Here is a 21,603-nt window from a genome sequence, read left to right as displayed (position 1 = left end):
TGTCTGGGACTTGGCTCCTCCTCCAGGGTAGATGTCCTGTCTGGGACTTGGCTCCTCCTCCAGGGTAGATGTCTGGGACTTGGCTCCTCCTCCAGGGTAGATGTCTGGGACTTGGCTCCTCCTCCAGGGTAGATGTCATGTCTGGGACTTGGCTCCTCCTCCAGGGTAGATGTCCTGTCTGGGACTTGGCTCCTCCTCCAGGGTAGATGTCTGGGACTTGGCTCCTCCTCCAGGGTAGATGTCATGTCTGGGACTTGGCTCCTCCTCCAGGGTAGATGTCTGGGACTTGGCTCCTCCTCCAGGGTAGATGTCTGGGACTTGGCTCCTCCTCCAGGGTAGATGTCTGGGAGTTGGCTCCTCCTCCAGGGTGGGTGTCTGGGACGTGGCTCCTCCTCCAGGGTAGATGTCCTGTCTGGGACTTGGCTCCTCCTCCAGGGTAGATGTCTGGGAGTTGGCTCCTCCTCCAGGGTAGATGTCTGGGACTTGGCTCCTCCTCCAGGGTAGATGTCATGTCTGGGACTTGGCTCCTCCTCCAGGGTAGATGTCCTGTCTGGGACTTGGCTCCTCCTCCAGGGTAGATGTCTGGGACTTGGCTCCTCCAGGGTAGATGTCATGTCTGGGACTTGGCTCCTCCTCCAGGGTAGATGTCTGGGACTTGGCTCCTCCTCCAGGGTAGATGTCTGGGACTTGGCTCCTCCTCCAGGGTGGATGTCATGTCTGGGACTTGGCTCCTCCTCCAGGGTAGATGTCCTGTCTGGGACTTGGCTCCTCCTCCAGGGTAGATGTCTGGGACTTGGCTCCTCCTCCAGGGTAGATGTCTGGGACCTGGCTCCTCCTCCAGGGTAGATGTCTGGGACTTGGCTCCTCCTCCAGGGTAGATGTCTGGGACTTGGCTCCTCCTCCAGGGTAGATGTCTGGGACTTGGCTCCTCCTCCAGGGTAGATGTCATGTCTGGGACTTGGCTCCTCCTCCAGGGTAGATGTCATGTCTGGGACTTGGCTCCTCCTCCAGGGTAGATGTCTGGGACTTGGTTCCTCCTCCAGGGTAGATGTCTGGGACTTGGCTCCTCCTCCAGGGTAGATGTCATGTCTGGGACTTGGCTCCTCCTCCAGGCTGGATGTCTGGGACTTGGCTCCTCCTCCAGGGTACATGTCATGTCTGGGACTTGGCTCCTCCTCCAGGGTAGATGTCATGTCTGGGACTTGGCTCCTCCTCCAGGGTAGATGTCTGGGACTTGGCTCCTCCTCCAGGGTAGATGTCATGTCTGGGACTTGGCTCCTCCTCCAGGGTAGATGTCTGGGACTTGGCTCCTCCTCCAGGGTAGATGTCTGGGACTTGGCTCCTCCTCCAGGGTAGATGTCTGGGACTTGGCTCCTCCTCCAGGGTAGATGTGTGACCAACATATGCAGCAAGTCTGAGTTCTTGCAGAGTTATTGGAGGGGGGAGGAGTATTGTCTGTGTGCACATCCATGTGTGTGTGTGTGTGTGTGTGTGTGTGTGTGTGTGTGTGTGTGTGTGTGTGTGTGTGTGTGTGTGTGTGTGTGTGTGTGTGTGTTTGTGTGTGTGTGTGGATGCCTTAGAGGGCTTTGGTATTTCATGTAACAGATTACTGGTAACTGCTAAAGAACCACAGCTGCTGAGGCACATGGCCCAGATTACTGCAAGGAGTGTGTGTGTGTGTGTGTGTGTGTGTGTGTGTGTGTGTGTGTGTGTGTGTGTGTGTGTGTGTGTGTGTGTGTGTGTGTGTGTGTGTGTGTGTGTGTGTGTGTGTGTGTGTGTGTGTGTGTGTGTGTGTGTGTGTGTGTGTGTGTATGTGTGTGTGTCCATCACGTGACCTACCTGTGCTTCCTGCCAGTCTGCGGGGTGGTACTCGTCCCGGTGCTCGTGCTCGTTCCATTCCCGTTAACGCGATGTGATTGTGAGTGTGTGTGGTGTTGACGGTGGGGTGTGTGTGAGTGTGTGTGTTGTTGACAGTGGGGTGTGTGTGAGTGTGTGTGTTGTGGACAGCTGGGTGTGTGTGAGTGTGTGTGGTGTTGACAGTGGGGTGTGTGTGAGTGTGTGTGTTGTTGACAGTAGGGTGTGTGTGAGTGTTTGTGTTGTTGACAGTAGGGTGTGTGTGAGTGTGTGTGTTGTTGATAGTGGGGTGTGTGTGAGTGTGTGTGCGTAGCCCCCAGAGGAAGTGTTTGACATAGAGCAGCTGCCTATAGATGCTGTCCTCTAGACAGTCACTGTCCAGGTCCACTCTGAACCCCCCGCTGGGGAGGACGATGGGAGGGTGGTTCTCAAAACTCTCCAAAAGGTCCACTGGGGGAGGGGCACAGACACAACAGAGCAGGGGTTAGAATACACACAGACACAGACAGACCAGAGGTTAGAATACACACAGACACACACAGACACACACAGACCAGAGGTTAGAATACACACAGACACACACAGACACACACAGACCAGGGGTTAGAATACACACAGACACAGACAGACCAGGGGTTAGAATACACACAGACCAGGGGTTAGAATACACACAGACCAGGGGTTAGAATACACACAGACACACAGAGCAGGGGTTAGAATACACACAGACACAACAGACCAGGGGTTAGAATACACACAGACACACACAGACCAGGGGTTAGAATACACACAGACCAGGGGTTAGAATACACACAGACAAACAGAGCAGGGGTTAGAATACACACAGACACACACAGACCAGGGGTTAGAATACACACAGACCAGGGGTTAGAATACACACAGACACAGACAGAGCAGGGGTTAGAATACACACAGACCAGGGGTTAGAATACACACAGACACACAGAGCAGGGGTTAGAATACACACAGACACACACAGACCAGGGGTTAGAATACACACAGACACACACAGAGCAGGGGTTAGAATACACACAGACAAACACAGACCAGGGGTTAGAATACACACAGACACACACTAACCAGGGGTTAGAATACACACAGACCAGGGGTTAGAATACACACAGACCAGGGGTTAGAATACACACAGACCAGGGGTAAGAATACACACAGACCAGGGGTTAGAATACACACAGACCAGGGGTAAGAATACACACAGAGCAGGGGTTAGAATACACACAGACACAGACAGACAAGGGGTTAGAATACACACAGACACAGACAGACCAGGGGTTAGAATACACACAGACACAACAAGGTTTGGAATCCACACAGACACAGCAGACCAGGGGTTAGAATCCACACAGACACGGCAGACCAGGGGTTGGAATCCACACAGACACAGCAGACCAGGGTTTAGAATCCACACAGACACAGCAGACCAGGGTTTAGAATCCACACAGACACAACAGACCAGGGTTTAGAATACACACAGACCAGGGGTTAGAATCCACACAGACACAACAAGGTTTAGAATCCACACAGACACAGCAGACCAGGGGTTAGAATCCACACAGACACAGCTGACCAGGGGTTAGAATCCACACAGACATGTTAACCCCCCCCCCCAGCAGGTACCTGTCCTGTATATGTATGCCTCATCCTCACTGCCGGGCTGCCAGATAGGAACAGGCCCCATCTCAGCTGTCAACTGGTACTGAGTCAACAGGCCATGCAGCTGAACCGGCTTCAGACTGGGGTGGTCTGCACACAGCACCTTCCAACTCATCTAGAAATATATAGAGAAATATATCACAATATATATAGACTAGCTTTAGACTGGGGTGGTCCACACATAGCACCTTCCAACTCATCTAGAAATATATAGAGAAATATATCACAATATATATAGACTAGCTTTAGACTGGGGTGGTCCACACATAGCACCTTCCAACTCATCTAGAAATATATAGAGACATATATCAGAATATATATAGACTAGCTTTAGACTGGGGTGGTCCGTACACAGCACTTTCCAACTCATCTAGAAATATATAGAGAAATATATACATAAATATATCAGAATATATATAGACTAGCTTCAGACTGGGGTGGTCCGTACACAGCACTTTCCAACTCATCTAGAAATATATAGAGACATATATCAGAATATATATAGACTAGCTTCAGACTGGGGTGGTCCGTACACAGCACTTTCCAACTCATCTAGAAATATATAGAGACATATATCAGAATATATATAGACTAGCTTTAGACTGGGGTGGTCTGCACACAGCACCTTCCAACTCATCTTGACAGAGATACATACTGAACAAGGGGGGGTGCTGAGGAGTATTTCTGTCTGTAATAAAGACCCTTTGTGGGTAAAAACGACTTGGCTCCCCAGTGGGTGGGTCTGGCTCCCTAGTGGGTGGGTCTGGCTCCCTAGTGGGTGGGTCTGGTTCCCCAGTGGGTGGGTCTGGCTCCCTAGTGGGTGGGTCTGGCTCCCTAGTGGGTGGGTCTGGCTCCCTAGTGGGTGGGTCTGGCTCCCCAGTGGGTGGGTCTGGCTCCCTAGTGGGTGGGTCTGGCTCCCTAGTGGGTGGGTCTGGCTCCCTAGTGGGTGGGTCTGGCTCCCTAGTGGGTGGGTCTGGCTCCCTAGTGAGTGGGTCTGGCTCCCTAGTGGGTGGGTCTGGCTCCCTAGTGGGTGGGTCTGGCTCCCTAGTGGGTGGGTCTGGCTCCCTAGTGGGTGGGTCTGGCACCCTAGTGGGTGGGTCTGGCTCCCTAGTGGGTGGGTCTGGCCCAGTGGGTGGGTCTGGCTCCCTAGTGGGTGGGTCTGGCTCCCTAGTGGGTGGGTCTGGCTCCCTAGTGGGTGGGTCTGGCTCCCTAATGGGTGGGTCTGGCTCCCTAGTGGGTGGGTCTGGCTCCTTAGTGGGTGGGTCTGGCTCCCTAGTGGGTGGGTCTGGCTCCCTAGTGGGTGGGTCTGGCTCCCTAGTGGGTGGGTCTGGCTCCCTAGTGGGTGGGTCTGGCTCCCTAGTGGGTGGGTCTGGCTCCCTAGTGGGTGGGTCTGGTTCCTAGTGGGTGGGCCTGGCTCCCCAGTGGGTGGGTCTGGCACCCTAGTGAGTGGGTCTGGCTCCCTAGTGGGTGGGTCTGGTTCCCCAGTGGGTGGGTCTGGCTCCCTAGTGAGTGGGTCTGGCTCCCTAGTGGGTGGGTCTGGCTCCCAGTGGGTGGGTCTGGCACCCTAGTGGGTGGGTCTGGCTCCCTAGTGGGTGGGTCTGGCTCCCTAGCACCCTAGTGGGTGGGTCTGGCTCCCTAGTGGGTGGGTCTGGCTCCCTAGTGGGTGGGTCTGGCTCCCTAGTGGGTGGGTCTGGCTCCCTAGTGGGTGGGTCTGGCCCCCTGGGTCTGGCTCCCTAGTGGGTGGGTCTGGCTCCTTAGTGGGTGGGTCTGGCTCCCTAGTGGGTGGGTCTGGCTCCCTAGTGGGTGGGTCTGGCTCCCCTAGTGGGTGGGTCTGGCTCCCTAGTGGGTGGGTCTGGCTCCCTAGTGGGTGGGTCTGGTTCCCTAGTGGGTGGGCCTGGCTCCCCAGTGGGTGGGTCTGGCACCCTAGTGAGTGGGTCTGGCTCCCTAGTGAGTGGGTCTGGCTCCCTAGTGGGTGGGTCTGGCTCCCCAGTGGGTGGGTCTGGCACCCTAGTGGGTGGGTCTGGCTCCCCAGTGGGTGGGTCTGGCACCCTAGTGGCTGGGCCTGGCTCCCAAGTGAGTGGGTCTGGCTCCCCAGTGGGTGAGCCAATGCCATCCCAGGCCCACCTGTGGTTGCGCCAGTCATGTGAAATCCATAGATTAGGGCCTAATACATTTATTCCAATTGATTGATTTCCTTATATGAACTGTAACTCAGTCAAATCTTTGGAATTGTTGCATGTTGCATTTATATTTGTGTTCAGTGTATAAAGACATACAGTATATAAATAAATATATCAGAAAATATAGAGAGATAAATATATCAGAATATATAGAGAGATAAATATATCAGAATATATAGAGATAAATATATCAGAAAATATAGAGAGATAAATATATCAGAATATATAGACACTGGGGTGGTCCACACACAGCACCTTCCACGTCATCTAGACACATAGAGAGATAAATATATCAGAATATATAGAGAGATAAATATATCATAATATATAGAGATAAATATATAGGGAGATAAATATATCATAATATATAGAGAGATAAATATATCAGAATATATAGAGATACATATATCAGAATATATAGAGAGATAAATATATCATAATATATATAGAGATACATATATAGGGAGATAAATATATCATAATATATAGAGAGTTAAATATATCAGAATAAATATATCAGAATATATAGAGATACATATATCAGAATACATAGAGATACATATATCAGAATATATAGAGATGAATATATAGAGAGATAAATATATCACAATACATGGAGATACATATATCAGAATATATAGAGATAAATATATAGAGAGATAAATATATCACAATACATGGAGATACATATATTAGAATATATAGAGATAAATATATAGGGAGATAAATATATCAGAATATATAGAGAGATAAATATATCAGAATATAGAGAGAGATAAATATATCAGAATATATAGAGAGATACATATATCAGAATATAGAGAGAGATAAATATATCACAATACATGGAGATACATATATCAGAAAGTATAGAGATAAATATATCACAATACATAAAGTAAACATATATCAGAATGTATAGAGATAAATATATCAGAATATATAGAGAGATAAATATATCACAATATAAAGAGAGATAAATATATCAGAATATAGAGAGAGATAAATATATCAGAATATAAAGAGAGATAAATATATCAGAATATAGAGAGAGATAAATATATCAGAATATAAAGAGAGATAAACATATCAGAATATATAGAGAGATAAATATATCAGAATATATAGAGAGATAAATATATAGAGAGATAAATATATCAGAATATATAGAGATATAAATATATAGAGAGAAATATATCAGAATATATAGAGAGATAAATATATCAGAATATATATAGAGATAAATATATAGAGAGATAAATATATCAGAATATATAGAGGTAAATATATAGAGATAAATATATCACAATACATAAAGATACATATATCAGAATGTATAGAGAGATACATATATCAGAATATATAGAGAGATAAATATATCAGAATATATAGAGAGAGATAAATATATCAGAATATATAGAGAGATAAATATTTGTGACCAATTACAGTAAGGTACTTCATTGTTACCCAGAAATGATTTTATTGATATAAAAATGGATTGCATTGGACCTTTAAGGTGAGAAAGGGTCAGAGGTCAGGCGTGTGATGTTACCTGTGTTAGCTGCTGAGGGGTCTGGCCAGGATGCTGACAGGGTTAGAGGTCAGAGGTCAGGTGTGTGATGTTACCTGTGTTAGCTGCTGAGGGAGTGTGGCCAGGATGCTGACAGGGTTAGAGGTCAGAGGTCAAGTGTGTGATGTTACCTGTGTTAGCTGCTGAGGGGTCTGGCCAGGATGCTGACAGGGTTAGAGGTCAGAGGTCAGGTGTGTGATGTTACCTGTGTTAGCTGCTGAGGGGGTGTGGCCAGGATGCTGACAGGGTTAGAGGTCAGAGGTCAATTGTGTGATGTTACCTGTGTTAGCTGCTGAGGAGGTGTGGCCAGGATGCTGACAGGGTTAGAGGTCAGAGGTCAGGTGTGTGACTTACCTGTGTTAGCTGCTGAGGAGGTGTGGCCAGGATGCTGACAGGGTTAGAGGTCAGAGGTCAGGTGTGTGATGTTACCTGTGTTAGCTGCTGAGGAGGTGTGGCCAGGATGCTGACAGCGCTGTTGAACTTGTTGAAGAACTTGTCTGCCAGGTAACTAAGCCCCGCCTTCCTAGTCCACTCTAGAACCATCCTGACACAGGCCTGTACCTGGAGAACCTTAGAGCGCTGGAACCAGCCCCGCGACGGACCTACACACACACAGACAAATAATGCACCTGTCTGATTAGTCTGTTCTAGAACACATTCCACCACCTGTCTGATTAGTCTGTTGTAGAACACATTCCACCACCTGTCTGATTAGTCTGTTGTAGAACACATTCCACCACCTGTCTGATTAGTCTGTTGTAGAACACATTGAGGAGTTCCTAAGGCAGGGCTCGGAATCTGTCTGTCTGTCTGTCTGTCTGTCTGTCTGTCTGTCTGTCTGTCTGTCTGTCTGTCTGTCTGTCTGTCTGTCTGTCTGTCTGTCTGTCTGTCTGTCTGTCTGTCTGTCTGTCTGTCTGTCTGTCTGTCTGTCTGTCTGTCTGTCTGTCTGTCTGTCTGTCTGTCTGTCTGTCTGTTTATCTATCTCTCTGTCTCTCTCTGTCTCTCTCTGTCTCTCTCTCCCTCTCTCTCTCATGTCTAACCTGGACCACCTATGGAGAGGTGCCTTTTGTTCAGTAAATCGTAGGTATTAAATGAGGTGAAAAGGAGACTGGAGTCATTAGTGCCACTTTAAGAGGTAGCTAATCCCCGTCCAACCCTCCTCCTCCTCCTTCACCCCTCCTACCCCACCCCAGGGGTACAGCTCCATCCCCCTCCGCCCCAGCCAATGGGTACCCCCATCACCCCTCCCCTAATAGGCTTATAGTCTGGGAATATGACAATCTGTCCTCGCTGCTCTGAGAGACATGACTGAACTCCTCAGACACTAGAAACACAACACAGAACCTGGACCGTAGTCCTCAGACACTAGAAACACAACACAGAACCTGGACCGTAGTCCTCAGCAGAAACACAACACAGAACCTGGACCGTAGTCCTCAGCAGAAACACAACACAGAACCTGGACCGTAGTCCTCAGACAATAGAAACACAACACAGAACCTGGACCGTAGTCCTCAGACAAACACAACACAGAACCTGGACCGTAGTCCTCAGACACTAGAAACACAACACAGAACCTGGACCGTAGTCCTCAGACACTAGAAACACAACACAGAACCTGGACCGTAGTCCTCAGACAAACACAACACAGAACCTGGACCGTAGTCCTCAGACAAACACAACACAGAACCTGGACCGTAGTCCTCAGCAGAAAATAAACACACAACCTGGACCGTAGTCCTCAGCAGAAACACAACACAGAACCTGGACCGTAGTCCTCAGACAAACACAACACAGAACCTGGACCGTAGTCCTCAGACACTAGAAACACAACACAGAACCTGGACCGTAGTCCTCAGACAATAGAAACACAACACAGAACCTGGACCGTAGTCCTCAGACACTACAAACACAACACAGAACCTGGACCGTAGTCCTCAGACACTAGAAACACAACACAGAACCTGGACCGTAGTCCTCAGACAATAGAAACACAACACAGAACCTGGACCGTAGTCCTCAGCAGAAACACAACACAGAACCTGGACCGTAGTCCTCAGACAAACACAACACAGAACCTGGACCGTAGTCCTCAGACAAACACAACACAGAACCTGGACCGTAGTCCTCAGCAGTCCTCTCTCTCTCTCTGTCTCGCTCTGCCTCTCTCTCTCTCTCTCTGCCTCTCTCTCTCTCTCTGCCTCTCTCTCTCTCTGCCTCTCCCTGCCTCTGTCTCCCTCTCTGCCTTGCTCTGCCTCTCTCTCTCTCTGACTCTCCCTCCCTCTCTGCCTCGCTCTGCCTCTCTCTCTCTCTCTCTCTCTCTCTCTCTCTCTCTCTCTCTCTCTCTCTCTTCCTCTCTTCCTCTCTGCCTCTCTCTGCCTCTTTCTGCCCTGGTTGCTATGGCATCTGACATTGGCTCTACCTGCTGTTACCATGGATACCATCGCCAGAGAAACATCAATGAACAGAGCGAGAAACAGATACACTAACATGGCCAGCAGCATGTGGACTATCTACACTGTATATGTGTACACCCCTTCAAGTGTATACAGGTGTATAACATCGAACACACAGCCACGCAATCTCCATAGACAAACATTGGCAGTAGAATGGATTCATTGAAGAGCTCAGTGACTTTCAACGTGACACCGTCATAGGATGTCACCTTTTCCAACGAGTCAGTTGGTCACATTTCTGCCCTGCTAGAGCTTCCCCGTAGTGACCATGCAGTCTATATATACATTAAAACATCTAGTGCTTTCAAACACAGAGAGAGAGATAAAGGGGGAGAGAGAGAAAGGGGGAGAGAGAGAGAAAGAGAGAGAAAGGAGAGAGAAAAACAGAGAGAGAGAAAGAGAGAGAAAGGGGGGAGAGAGAGAAAGGGGGAGAGAGAGAGAGAAAGAGAGAGAGACAGAGAGAGAGAGAGAAAGGGGGAGAGAGAGAGAGAGAGAAACAGAGAGAGAAAGGGGGGAGAGAGAGAGAGAGAAAGGGGGGAGAGAGAGAGAGAGAAAGGGGGAGAGAGAAAGAGAGAGAAACAGAGAGATAAAGGGGGGAGAGAGAGAGAAAGGGGGAGAGAGAAAGAGAGAGACAGGGGGAGAGAGAGAAATGGGGAGAGAGAAACAGAGAGAAAGAGGGGAGAGAGAGAAATGGGGGAGAGAGAGAGAGAGAAATGGTGGGTGAGAGAGAGAAATGGGGGGAGAGAGAGAGACAGAGAGAGAAAGGGGGAGAGAGAGGGAGAGAAATGGGGGAGTGAGAGAGAGAGAGACAGAGAGAGAGAGAAAGGGGGGGAGAGAGAGAGAGAAATTGTCATGCAGGTGAAAGAGGACCCAAAAGCGACTTAACAGAAACAGAGTTTATTTAAATCCAAACAGGGAATAACAAAAATCCTCTAGTCTGTAGAGGGGAATAACTAGAGAAGCGGCCACAGACTGCAGGTCGCTTCGGGTAGGCGCAGGCCGTAGTTGATAGAGCCACCTGCTCACACGCAGCATCTGATGAAGGCAAAAAACACGACAGGACAGGGCGAAACACAATCACAGCATGGTGAATACAAAACAAGGAACCGACGGGACAGGAACGGATCACAAAGGAATAAATAGGGACTCTAATCAGGGGAAAGGATCGGGAACAGGTGTGGGAAGACTAAATGATGATTAGGGGAATAGGAACAGCTGGGAGCAGGAACGGAACGATAGAGAGAAGAGAGAGCGAGAGAGTGAGAGAGGGAGGGGAGAGAGAGGGATAGAAGGAGGGAAAGAACCAAATAAGACCAGCAGAGGGAAACGAATAGCATGGGGAGCACAGGGACAAGACATGATAATAAATGACAAACATGACAGTACCCCCCCCACTCACCGAGCGCCTCCTGGCGCACTCGAGGAGGAATCCTGGCGGCAACGGAGGAAATCATCGATGAGTGAACGGTCCAGCACGTCCCGAGACGGAACCCAACTCCTCTCCTCAGGACCGTAACCCTCCCAATCCACTAGGTATTGGTGACCCCGTCCCCGAGAACGCATGTCCATGATCTTATGTACCTTGTAAATAGGTGCGCTCTCGACAAGGACGGGAGGGGGGGAGGGAAGACGAACGGGGGTGCGAAGAAAGGGCTTAACACAGGAGACATGGAAGACAGGATGGACGCGACGAAGATGTCGCGGAAGAAGCAGTCGCACAGCGACAGGATTGACGACCTGGGAGACACGGAACGGACCAATGAACCGCGGAGTCAACTTACGAGAAGCTGTCGTAAGAGGAAGGTTGCGAGTGGAAAGCCACACTCTCTGGCCGCAACAATACCTTGGACTCTTAATCCTGCGTTTATTGGCGGCTCACCGTCTGTGCCCTGTAACGGCAAAGTGCAGACCTCACCCTCCTTCCAGGTGCGCTCACAACGTTGGACAAACGCTGAGCGGAGGGAACGCTGGACTCGGCAAGCTGGGATGAGAACAGAGGAGGCTGGTAACCCAGACTACTCTGAAACGGAGATAACCCGGTAGCAGACGAAGGAAGCGAATTGTGAGCGTATTCTGCCCAGGGAGCTGTTCTGCCCAAGACGCAGGGTTTCTGAAAGAAAGGCTGCGTAGTATGCGACCAATCGTCTGATTGGCCCTCTCTGCTTGACCGTTAGACTGGGGATGAAACCCGGAAGAGAGACTGACGGACGCACCAATCAAACGACAGAACTCCCTCCAAAACTGTGACGTGAATTGCGGGCCTCTGTCTGAAACGGCGTCTAACGGGAGGCCATGAATTCTGAATACATTCTCAATAATGATTTGTGCCGTCTCCTTAGCGGAAGGAAGTTTAGCGAGAGGAATGAAATGTGCCGCCTTAGAGAACCTATCGACAACCGTCAGAATCACAGTCTTCCCCGCAGACAAAGGCAGACCGGTAATGAAGTCTAAGGCAATGTGAGACCATGGTCGAGAAGGAATGGGGAGCGGTCTGAGACGACCGGCAGGAGGAGAGTTACCCGACTTAGTCTGCGCGCAGTCCGAACAAGCAGCCACGAAACGGCGCGTGTCACGCTCCTGAGTCGGCCACCAAAAGCGCTGGCGAATAGACGCAAGAGTGCCTCGAACACCGGGATGACCAGCTAACTTGGCAGAGTGAGCCCACTGAAGAACAGCCAGACGAGTGGAAACAGGAACGAAAAGGAGGTTACTAGGACAAGCGCGCGGCGACGCAGTGTGCGTGAGTGCTTGCTTAACCTGTCTTTCAATTCCCCAGACTGTTAACCCGACAACACGCCCATAAGGAAGAATCCCCTCGGGATCAGTAGAAGCCACAGAAGAACTAAACAGACGGGATAAGGCATCAGGCTTGGTGTTCTTGCTACCCGGACGGTAAGAAATCACAAACTCGAAACGAGCGAAAAACAACGCCCAACGAGCTTGACGGGCATTAAGTCGTTTGGCAGAACGGATGTACTCAAGGTTCTTATGGTCTGTCCAAACGACAAAAGGAACGGTCGCCCCCTCCAACCACTGTCGCCATTCGCCTAGGGCTAAGCGGATGGCGAGCAGTTCACGGTTACCCACATCATAGTTGCGCTCAGATGGCGACAGGCGATGAGAAAAATAAGCGCAAGGATGAACCTTATCGTCAGACTGGAAGCGCTGGGATAGAATGGCTCCCACGCCTACCTCTGAAGCGTCAACCTCGACAATGAATTGTCTAGTGACGTCAGGAGTAACGAGGATAGGAGCGGACGTAAAACGTTCTTTTAGAAGATCAAAAGCTCCCTGGGCGGAACCGACCACTTAAAACACGTCTTGACAGAAGTAAGAGCTGTGAGAGGGGCAGCAACTTGACCGAAATTACGAATGAAACGCCGATAGAAATTAGCGAAACCTAAAAGCGCTGCAACTCGACACGTGACCTTGGAACGGGCCAATCACTGACAGCTTGGACCTTAGCGGAATCCATCTGAATGCCTTCAGCGGAAATAACGGAACCGAGAAAAGTAACGGAGGAGACATGAAAAGAGCACTTCTCAGCCTTTACGTAGAGACAATTCTCTAAAAGGCGCTGTAGAACACGTCGAACGTGCTGAACATGAATCTCGAGTGACGGAGAAAAAATCAGGATATCGTCAAGATAGACAAAAACAAAAATGTTCAGCATGTCTCTCAGAACATCATTAACTAATGCCTGAAAAACAGCTGGCGCATTGGCGAGACCGAACGGCAGAACCCGGTACTCAAAATGCCCTAACGGAGTGTTAAACGCCGTTTTCCACTCGTCCCCCTCTCTGATGCGCACGAGATGGTAAGCGTTACGAAGGTCCAACTTAGTAAAGCACCTGGCTCCCTGCAGAATCTCGAAGGCTGATGACATAAGGGGAAGCGGATAACGATTCTTAACCGTTATGTCATTCAGCCCTCGATAATCCACGCAGGGGCGCAGAGTACCGTCCTTTTCTTAACAAAAAGAACCCCGCCCCGGCCGGAGAAGAAGAAGGCACTATGGTACCGGCGTCCAAGAGACACAGACAAATAATCCTCGAGAGCCTTACGTTCGGGAGCCGACAGAGAGTATAGTCTACCTCGAGGAGGAGTGGTCCCCGGAAGGAGATCAATACTACAATCATACGACCGGTGAGGAGGAAGGGAGTTGGCTCGGGACCGACTGAAGACCGTGCGCAGATCATGATATTCCTCCGGCACTCCTGTCAAATCGCCAGGTTCCTCCTGAGAAGTAGGGACAGAAGAAACGGGAGGGATGGCAGACATTAAACACTTCACATGACAAGAAACGTTCCAGGATAGGATAGAATTACTAGACCAATTAATAGAAGGATTATGACATACTAGCCAGGGATGACCCAAAACAACAGGTGTAAACGGTGAACGGAAAATCAAAAAAGAAATAGTCTCACTGTGGTTACCAGATACTGTGAGGGTTAAAGGTAGTGTCTCAAATCTGATACTGGGAAGATGACTACCATCTAAGGCGAACATGGGCGTAGGCTTATCTAACTCTCTGAAAGGAATGTCATGTTTCCGAACCCATGCTTCGTCCATGAAACAACCCTCAGCCCCAGAGTCTATCAAGGCACTACATGTAGCACCCGAACCGGTCCAGCGTAGGTGGACCGACAAAGTAGTACAGGACCTTGATGGAGAGACTTGAGTAGTTGCGCTCACCTGTAGCCCTCCGCTTACAGATGAGCTCTGGCTTTTACTGGACATGAATTAACAAAATGTCCAGCAACTCCGCAATAGAGGCACAGGCGGTTGGTGATCCTCCGTTCCCTCTCCTTATTCGAGATGCGAATCCCTCCCAGCTGCATGGGCTCAGTCTCAAAGCCAGAGGAGGGAGATGGTTGCGATGCGGAGCAGGGAAACACCGTTGATGCGAGCTCTCTTCCACGAGCCCGGTGACGAAGATCTACCCGTCGTTCTATGCGGATGGCGAGAGCAATCAAAGAGTCCACATCTGAAGGAACCTCCCGGGAGAGAATCTCATCCTTAACCACTGCGTGGAGTCCCTCCAGAAAACGAGCGAGCAGCGCCGGCTCGTTCCACTCACTAGAGGCAGCAAGAGTGCGAAACTCAATGGAATAATCCGTTATGGACCGTTCACCTTGGCATAAGGAAGCCAGGGCCCTAGAAGCCTCCCCACCAAAAACTGAACGGTCAAAAACCCGAATCATCTCCTCTTTAAAGTTCTGGAATTTGTTAGAGCAATCAGCCCTTGCCTCCCAGATAGCTGTGCCCCATTCTCGAGCCCGGCCAGTAAGGAGTGAAATGACGTAAGCAACCCGAGCTCTCTCGCTAGAGTATGTGTTGGGTTGGAGAGAGAACACAATCTCACACTGCGTGAGAAAGGAGCGGCACTCAGTGGGCTGCCCGGAGTAGCAAGGTGGGTTATTAACCCTAGGTTCTGGAGGCTCGGCAGGCCAGGAAGTAACAGGTGGCACGAGACGTAGACTCTGGAACTGTCCAGAGAGGTCAGAAACCTGAGCGGCCAGGTTCTCCACGGCATGGCGAGCAGCAGACAATTCCTGCTCGTGTCTGCCGAGCATGGCTCCTTGGATCTCGACGGCAGTGTAACGAGCGTCTGAAGTCGCTGGGTCCATTCCTTGGTCGGTTCCTTCTGTCATGCAGGTGAAAGAGGACCCAAAAGCGACTTAACAGAAACAGAGTTTATTTAAATCCAAACAGGGAATAACAAAAATCCTCTAGTCTGTAGAGGGAATAACTAGAGAAGCGGCCACAGACTGCAGGTCGCCGGGTAGGCGCAGGCCGTAGTTGATAGAGCCACCTGCTCACACGCAGCATCTGATGAAGGCAAAAAACACGACAGGACAGGGCGAAACACAATCACAGCATGGTGAATACAAAACAAGGAACCGACGGGACAGGAACGGATCACAAAGGAATAAATAGGGACTCTAATCAGGGGAAAGGATCGGGAACAGGTGTGGGAAGACTAAATGATGATTAGGGGAATAGGAACAGCTGGGAGCAGGAACGGAACGATAGAGAGAAGAGAGAGCGAGAGAGTGAGAGAGGGAGGGGGAGAGAGAGGGATAGAAGGAGGGAAAGAACCAAATAAGACCAGCAGAGGGAAACGAATAGCATGGGGAGCACAGGGACAAGACATGATAATAAATGACAAACATGACAGAAATGGGGGGAGAGAGAGAGAAATGGGGAGAGAGAAAGAGAGAGAAAGGGGAGAGAGAGAGTGAAAGAGAGAGAGAGAGAGAGAGAGAGAGAGAGAGAGAGAGAGAGAGAGAGAGAGAGAGAGAGAGAGAGAGAGAGAGAGAGAGAGAGAGAGAAAGGGAGAGAGAGAAAGATCTCTGTTAGGAAGGTCATCAGCTCTCACCCTACATTGCTTTTAGCTCCCCCATCTTACCCTCCATCCCAGACATCTCTCATCCTCCCCCATCCCATAATAAAGACCCTCAGAGGAAAAGAGAAGAGGGGAGGTGGGAAGGGGAGTGGGAGGTTGTCAAGGACAAATCTAAAGCACGAGTTGCTTTCCTCTCCTCCGTCAAAATGCTGACACACACACACACATACACTTAGACACACACACACACACACACACACACATACACTTAGACACACACACACACACACACACACACACACACACACACACACACACACACACACACACACACACACACACACACACACACACACACACACACACACACACACACACACACACACACACACACACACACACACACACACACACACACACCATTCCTCATCTAGGGATTTACCCTGAGGCAGACGAATGGAAGTGTGCCTCTCTGTCTGTGTTTCTCTGTGTGTTTCTCTCTGTGTGTGTCACTGTGTGTATCTCTGTGGGTGTTTCAGTGTGTGTGTGTGTGTGTTTCTCTGTGTGTTTCTCTCTGTGTGTGTCTCTGTGTGTGTGTTTCTCTGTGTGTTTCTCTCTGTGGGTATCTCTGTGGGTGTTTCTCTTTGTGTGTGTTTCTCTGTGGGTATCTATGTGTGTGTGTCTCTGTGTGTGTGTTTCTCTGTGTGTTTTTCTCTGTGGGTATCTCTGTGGGTGTTTCTCTGTGTGTGTGTTTCTCTGTGTGTTTCTCTCTGTGGGTGTTTCTCTGTGTGTGTGTTTCTCTGTGTGTTTCTCTCTGTGGGTATCTCTGTGGGTGTTTCTCTGTGTGTTTCTCTCTGTGGGTATCTCTGTGTGTGTTTCTCTCTGTGGGTATCTCTGTGTGTGTTTCTCTGTGTGTTTCTCTCTGTGGGTATCTGTGTGTGTTTCTCTCTGTGGGTATCTCTGTGTGTGTGTTTCTCTCTGTGGGTATCTCTGTTTCTCTCTGTGGGTATCTCTGTGTGTGTTTCTCTGTGTGTGTGTGTTTCTCTCTGTGGGTATCTCTGTGTGTGTTTCTCTCTGTGTGTTTCTCTCTGTGTGTTTCTCTCTGTCTCTCTGTGTGTTTCTCTCTGTGTGTTGTTGTCTGTTGTTGTCTGTTGTTGTGTAGTGGTTCCCCAACTCTTTTTTTCAACCTCAATGGGATAAAAAATAAAAATAAATAAAAAACGTCCCTATGATTTAGTTTTCAGTGGTAACGGCCTCCATCTCATCTGATCCATGCTGCAAACCATCTGACAAACGTTTAGATTAAATAGGGTTAATTTGGACTCATTTTCATGGTTCCTGACGATTCATCTGACAAACGTTTAGATTAAACAGGGTTAATTTGGACTCATTTTCATGGTTCCTGACGATCCATTTGTTCTCTGTTTCGAAGGTTGAAATCCCAAATGTATTTTCCACATCGATGTCACGTCACAAATACATTGACAAATGACGTTGAAACAACATTGAATTCAACCAGTTTATGCCTCGTTGAATAGTTTCCTCAAGCTACTAGCTCAACAGCCACATCATTTATTACCAGACTGAGGTCTAGAGAATGATCATTCATTCATTACCAGACTGAGGTCTAGAGAATGATCATTCATTCATTACCAGACTGAGGTCTAGAGAATGATCATTCATTACCAGACTGAGGTCTAGAGAATGATCATTCATTACCAGACTGAGGTCTAGAGAATGATCATTAATTACCAGACTGAGATCTAGAGAATGATCATTCATTACCAGACTGAGGTCTAGAGAATGATCATTCATTACCAGACTGAGGTCTAGTACTTAGAGAATGATCATTAATTACCAGACTGAGGTCTAGAGAATGATCATTCATTCATTACCAGACTGAGGTCTAGAGAATGATCATTCATTCATTACCAGACTGAGGTCTATTACTTAGAGAATGATCTTTGGGGGGCCGCACCGCCCTCCATGTGCTCGCCAGAGGTAGCCTGACTGCCATTAGGTACCGAGATGAGATCCTCAGACCCCTTGTGAGACCATATGCTGGTGCGGTTGGCCCTGGGTTCCTCCTAATGCAAGACAATGCTATACCTCATGTGGCTGGAGTGTGTCAGCAGTTCCTGCAAGAGGAAGGCATTGATGCTATGGACTGGCCCGCCTGTTCCCCAGACCTGAATCCAATTGAGCACATCTGGGACATCATGTCTCGCTCCATCCACCAACGCTACGTTGCACCACAGACTGTCCAGGAGTTGGCGGATGCTTTAGTCCAGGTCTGGGAGGAGATCCCTCAGGAGACCATCCGCCACCTCATCAGGAGCATGCCCAGGCGTTGTAGGGGGGTCATACAGGCACGTGGAGGCCACATACACTGCTGAGCCTCATTTTGACTTGTTTTAAGGACATTACATCAAAGTTGGATCAGCCTGTAGTGTGGTTTTCCACTTTATTTTGACTGTGACTCCAAATCCAGACCTCCAAGGGTTGATAAATTGCCATTGATAAATTTCCATTGATAATTTTAGTGTAATTTTGTTGTCAGCACATTCAACTATGTAAAGAAAAAAGTATTTAATAAGAACATTTCATTCATTCAGATCTAGGATGTGTTATTTTAGTGTTCCCTTTATTTTTTTGAGCAGTGTATATAGCTCGCTCAGGGCTCAGTCCTCGTCCTCTAGTCCCAGTTCTAGGTCCTCCTCTCCTCTCTCAGAGCTCGGTTCTAGTCCCTCTCCTCTCTCAGAGCTCGGTTCTAGGTCCTCCTCTCCTCTCTCAGAGCTCGGTTCTAGTCCCTCTCCTCTCTCAGAGCTCGGTTCTAGTCCCTCTCCTCTCTCAGAGCTCGGTTCTAGTCCCTCTCCTCTCTCAGAGCTCGGTTCTAGTCCCTCTCCTCTCTCAGAGCTCGGTTCTAGTCCCTCTCCTCTCTCAGAGCTCGGTTCTAGTCCCTCTCCTCTCTCAGAGCTCGGTTCTAGTCCCTCTCCTCTCTCAGAGCTCGGTTCTAGTCCCTCTCCTCTCTCAGAGCTCGGTTCTAGGTCCTCCTCTCCTCTCTCAGAGCTCGGTTCTAGTCCCTCTCCTCTCTCAGAGCTCAGTTCTAGTCCCTCTCCTCTCTCAGAGCTCGGTTCTAGTCCCTCTCCTCTCTCAGAGCTCGGTTCTAGTCCCTCTCCTCTCTCAGAGCTCGGTTCTAGGTCCTCCTCTCCTCTCTCAGAGCTCGGTTCTAGTCCCTCTCCTCTCTCAGAGCTCGGTTCTAGTCCCTCTCCTCTCTCAGAGCTCGGTTCTAGTCCCTCTCCTCTCTCAGAGCTCGGTTCTAGTCCCTCTCCTCTCTCAGAGCTCGGTTCTAGGTCCTCCTCTCCTCTCTCAGAGCTCGGTTCTAGTCCCTCTCCCTCTCAGAGCTCGGTTCTAGTCCCTCTCCTCTCTCAGAGCTCGGTTCTAGTCCCTCTCCTCTCTCAGAGCTCGGTTCTAGTCCCTCTCCTCTCTCAGAGCTCGGTTCTAGGTCCTCCTCTCCTCTCTCAGAGCTCGGTTCTAGTCCCTCTCCTCTCTCAGAGCTCGGTTCTAGTCCCTCTCCTCTCTCAGAGCTCGGTTCTAGTCCCTCTCCTCTCTCAGAGCTCGGTTCTAGTCCCTCTCCTCTCTCAGAGCTCGGTTCTAGTCCCTCTCCTCTCTCAGAGCTCGGTTCTAGGTCCTCCTCTCCTCTCTCAGAGATCGGTTCTAGTCCCTCTCCTCTCTCAGAGCTCGGTTCTAGTCCCTCTCCTCTCTCAGAGCTCGGTTCTAGTCCCTCTCCTCTCTCAGAGCTCGGTTCTAGTCCCTCTCCTCTCTCAGAGCTCGGTTCTAGGTCCTCCTCTCCTCTCTCAGAGCTCGGTTCTAGTCCCTCTCCTCTCTCAGAGCTCGGTTCTAGTCCCTCTCCTCTCTCAGAGCTCGGTTCTAGTCCCTCTCCTCTCTCAGAGCTCGGTTCTAGTCCCTCTCCTCTCTCAGAGCTCGGTTCTAGTCCCTCTCCTCTCTATACACCAAGTCACTCGGCTCCGTCAAAACCACATGCAGATGACACTCAATTACTTTTCCATGTGTGTCTTTCTGTGTGTGTGTGTGTGTGTGTGTGTGTGTGTGTGTGTGTGTGTGTGTGTGTGTGTGTGTGTGTGTGTGTGTGTGTGTGTGTGTGTGTGTGTGTGTGTCTGTCCGCGTGTGTGTGTGTGTGTGTGTGTGTGTGTGTGTGTGTGTGTGTGTGTGTGTGTGTGTGTGTGTGTGTGTGTGTGTGTGTGTGTGTGTGTGTGTGTGTGTGTGTGTGTGTGTGTGTGTGTGTGTGTCTCACCCTTGTCCATGAGCTGGTTGAAGAGAGATACGTTGGAGAAGAAGAAGAGGTAGGAGAACATCTGGGCCTGGACCTCTGGGTGGACCTGGTACCCCTGGAGTAGCTCCTGACTGCACTGGAGCACCTGGAGGGACAGACACACACACACACACACACACACACACACACACACACACACACACACACACACACACACACACACACACACACACACACACACACACACACACACACACACACACAGAAAGACACACATGGACAGACACACACACACACACACACACACACACACACACACACACACACACACACACACACACACACACACACACACACACACACACACACACACACACACACACACACAACAAAGTGACAGAAACGTAAAAATGTATCATGCCAAATATATTCCATGCAGGAATAATGTGTGTGTCTGTCCATGTGTGTGTGTGTGTGTGTGTGTGTGTGTGTGTGTGTGTGTGTGTCTGTCCGTGTGTGTGTGTGTGTGTGTGTCTGTCTATGTGTGTGTGTGTGTCTGTCCATGTGTGTGTGGTACCTGCAGGACCCTGCGAACGGGCTCAGGAAAGCCTGTACCTCCTCTCCAGCAGGGTTCAGAGCTGTCCACCGGGAACGGGTTACAGTCCAGTAGACCAGGAAGTACTACGTACAGGGACTGGAACACAGACACACACACGCACACACGGAGACACACACACGGAGACACACACACAAGTTAGCTACGGACACACGTTAGCAATACACACATGTTAGCGACACACACATGTTAGCGATACACACATGTTAGCGACACACACACGTTAGCAATACACACATGTTAGCGACACACACACGTTAGCAATACACATGTTAGCGACACACACACGTTAGCAATACACACATGTTAGCGACACACAGACGTTAGCGACACACACATTAGCTACCAACAGACCTAGACAGACATGACCTCTATCCTCAGTGGAGAGGTAGACAGACATGACCTCTATCCTCAGTGGTGAGGTAGACAGACATGATCCTCAGTGGTGAGGTAGACAGACATCCTCAGTGGTGAGGTAGACAGACATGACCTCTATCCTCAGTGGTGAGGTAGACAGACATGACCTCTATCCTCAGTGGAGAGGTAGACAGACATGACCTCTATCCTCAGTGGTGAGGTAGACAGACATGAC

The 21,603-nt window shown here is 49.5% G+C and overlaps 1 protein-coding gene across 1 annotated transcript in view; it reads right to left on the bottom strand.

Annotated features, from left to right (window-relative positions):
• The window catches only part of LOC124017846 (ras-associating and dilute domain-containing protein-like), a gene marked incomplete at both ends in the record, with an annotated part of 47,580 nt that overhangs the window by 14,725 nt on the left and 11,252 nt on the right, over nucleotides 1-21,603 (bottom strand). The window contains 5 exon segments of the mRNA XM_046333080.1: nucleotides 2,060-2,304; nucleotides 3,511-3,661; nucleotides 7,726-7,898; nucleotides 20,417-20,540; nucleotides 20,973-21,089. Of these exon segments, the coding sequence (XP_046189036.1) occupies nucleotides 2,060-2,304; nucleotides 3,511-3,661; nucleotides 7,726-7,898; nucleotides 20,417-20,540; nucleotides 20,973-21,089 (810 nt within the window).

The sequence above is a fragment of the Oncorhynchus gorbuscha genome, unplaced genomic scaffold (assembly GCF_021184085.1).
Source record: "Oncorhynchus gorbuscha isolate QuinsamMale2020 ecotype Even-year unplaced genomic scaffold, OgorEven_v1.0 Un_scaffold_3403, whole genome shotgun sequence".
Classification (NCBI taxonomy): Eukaryota; Metazoa; Chordata; class Actinopteri; order Salmoniformes; family Salmonidae; genus Oncorhynchus; species Oncorhynchus gorbuscha.
This window is presented reverse-complemented; position numbering and strand designations above follow the sequence as displayed.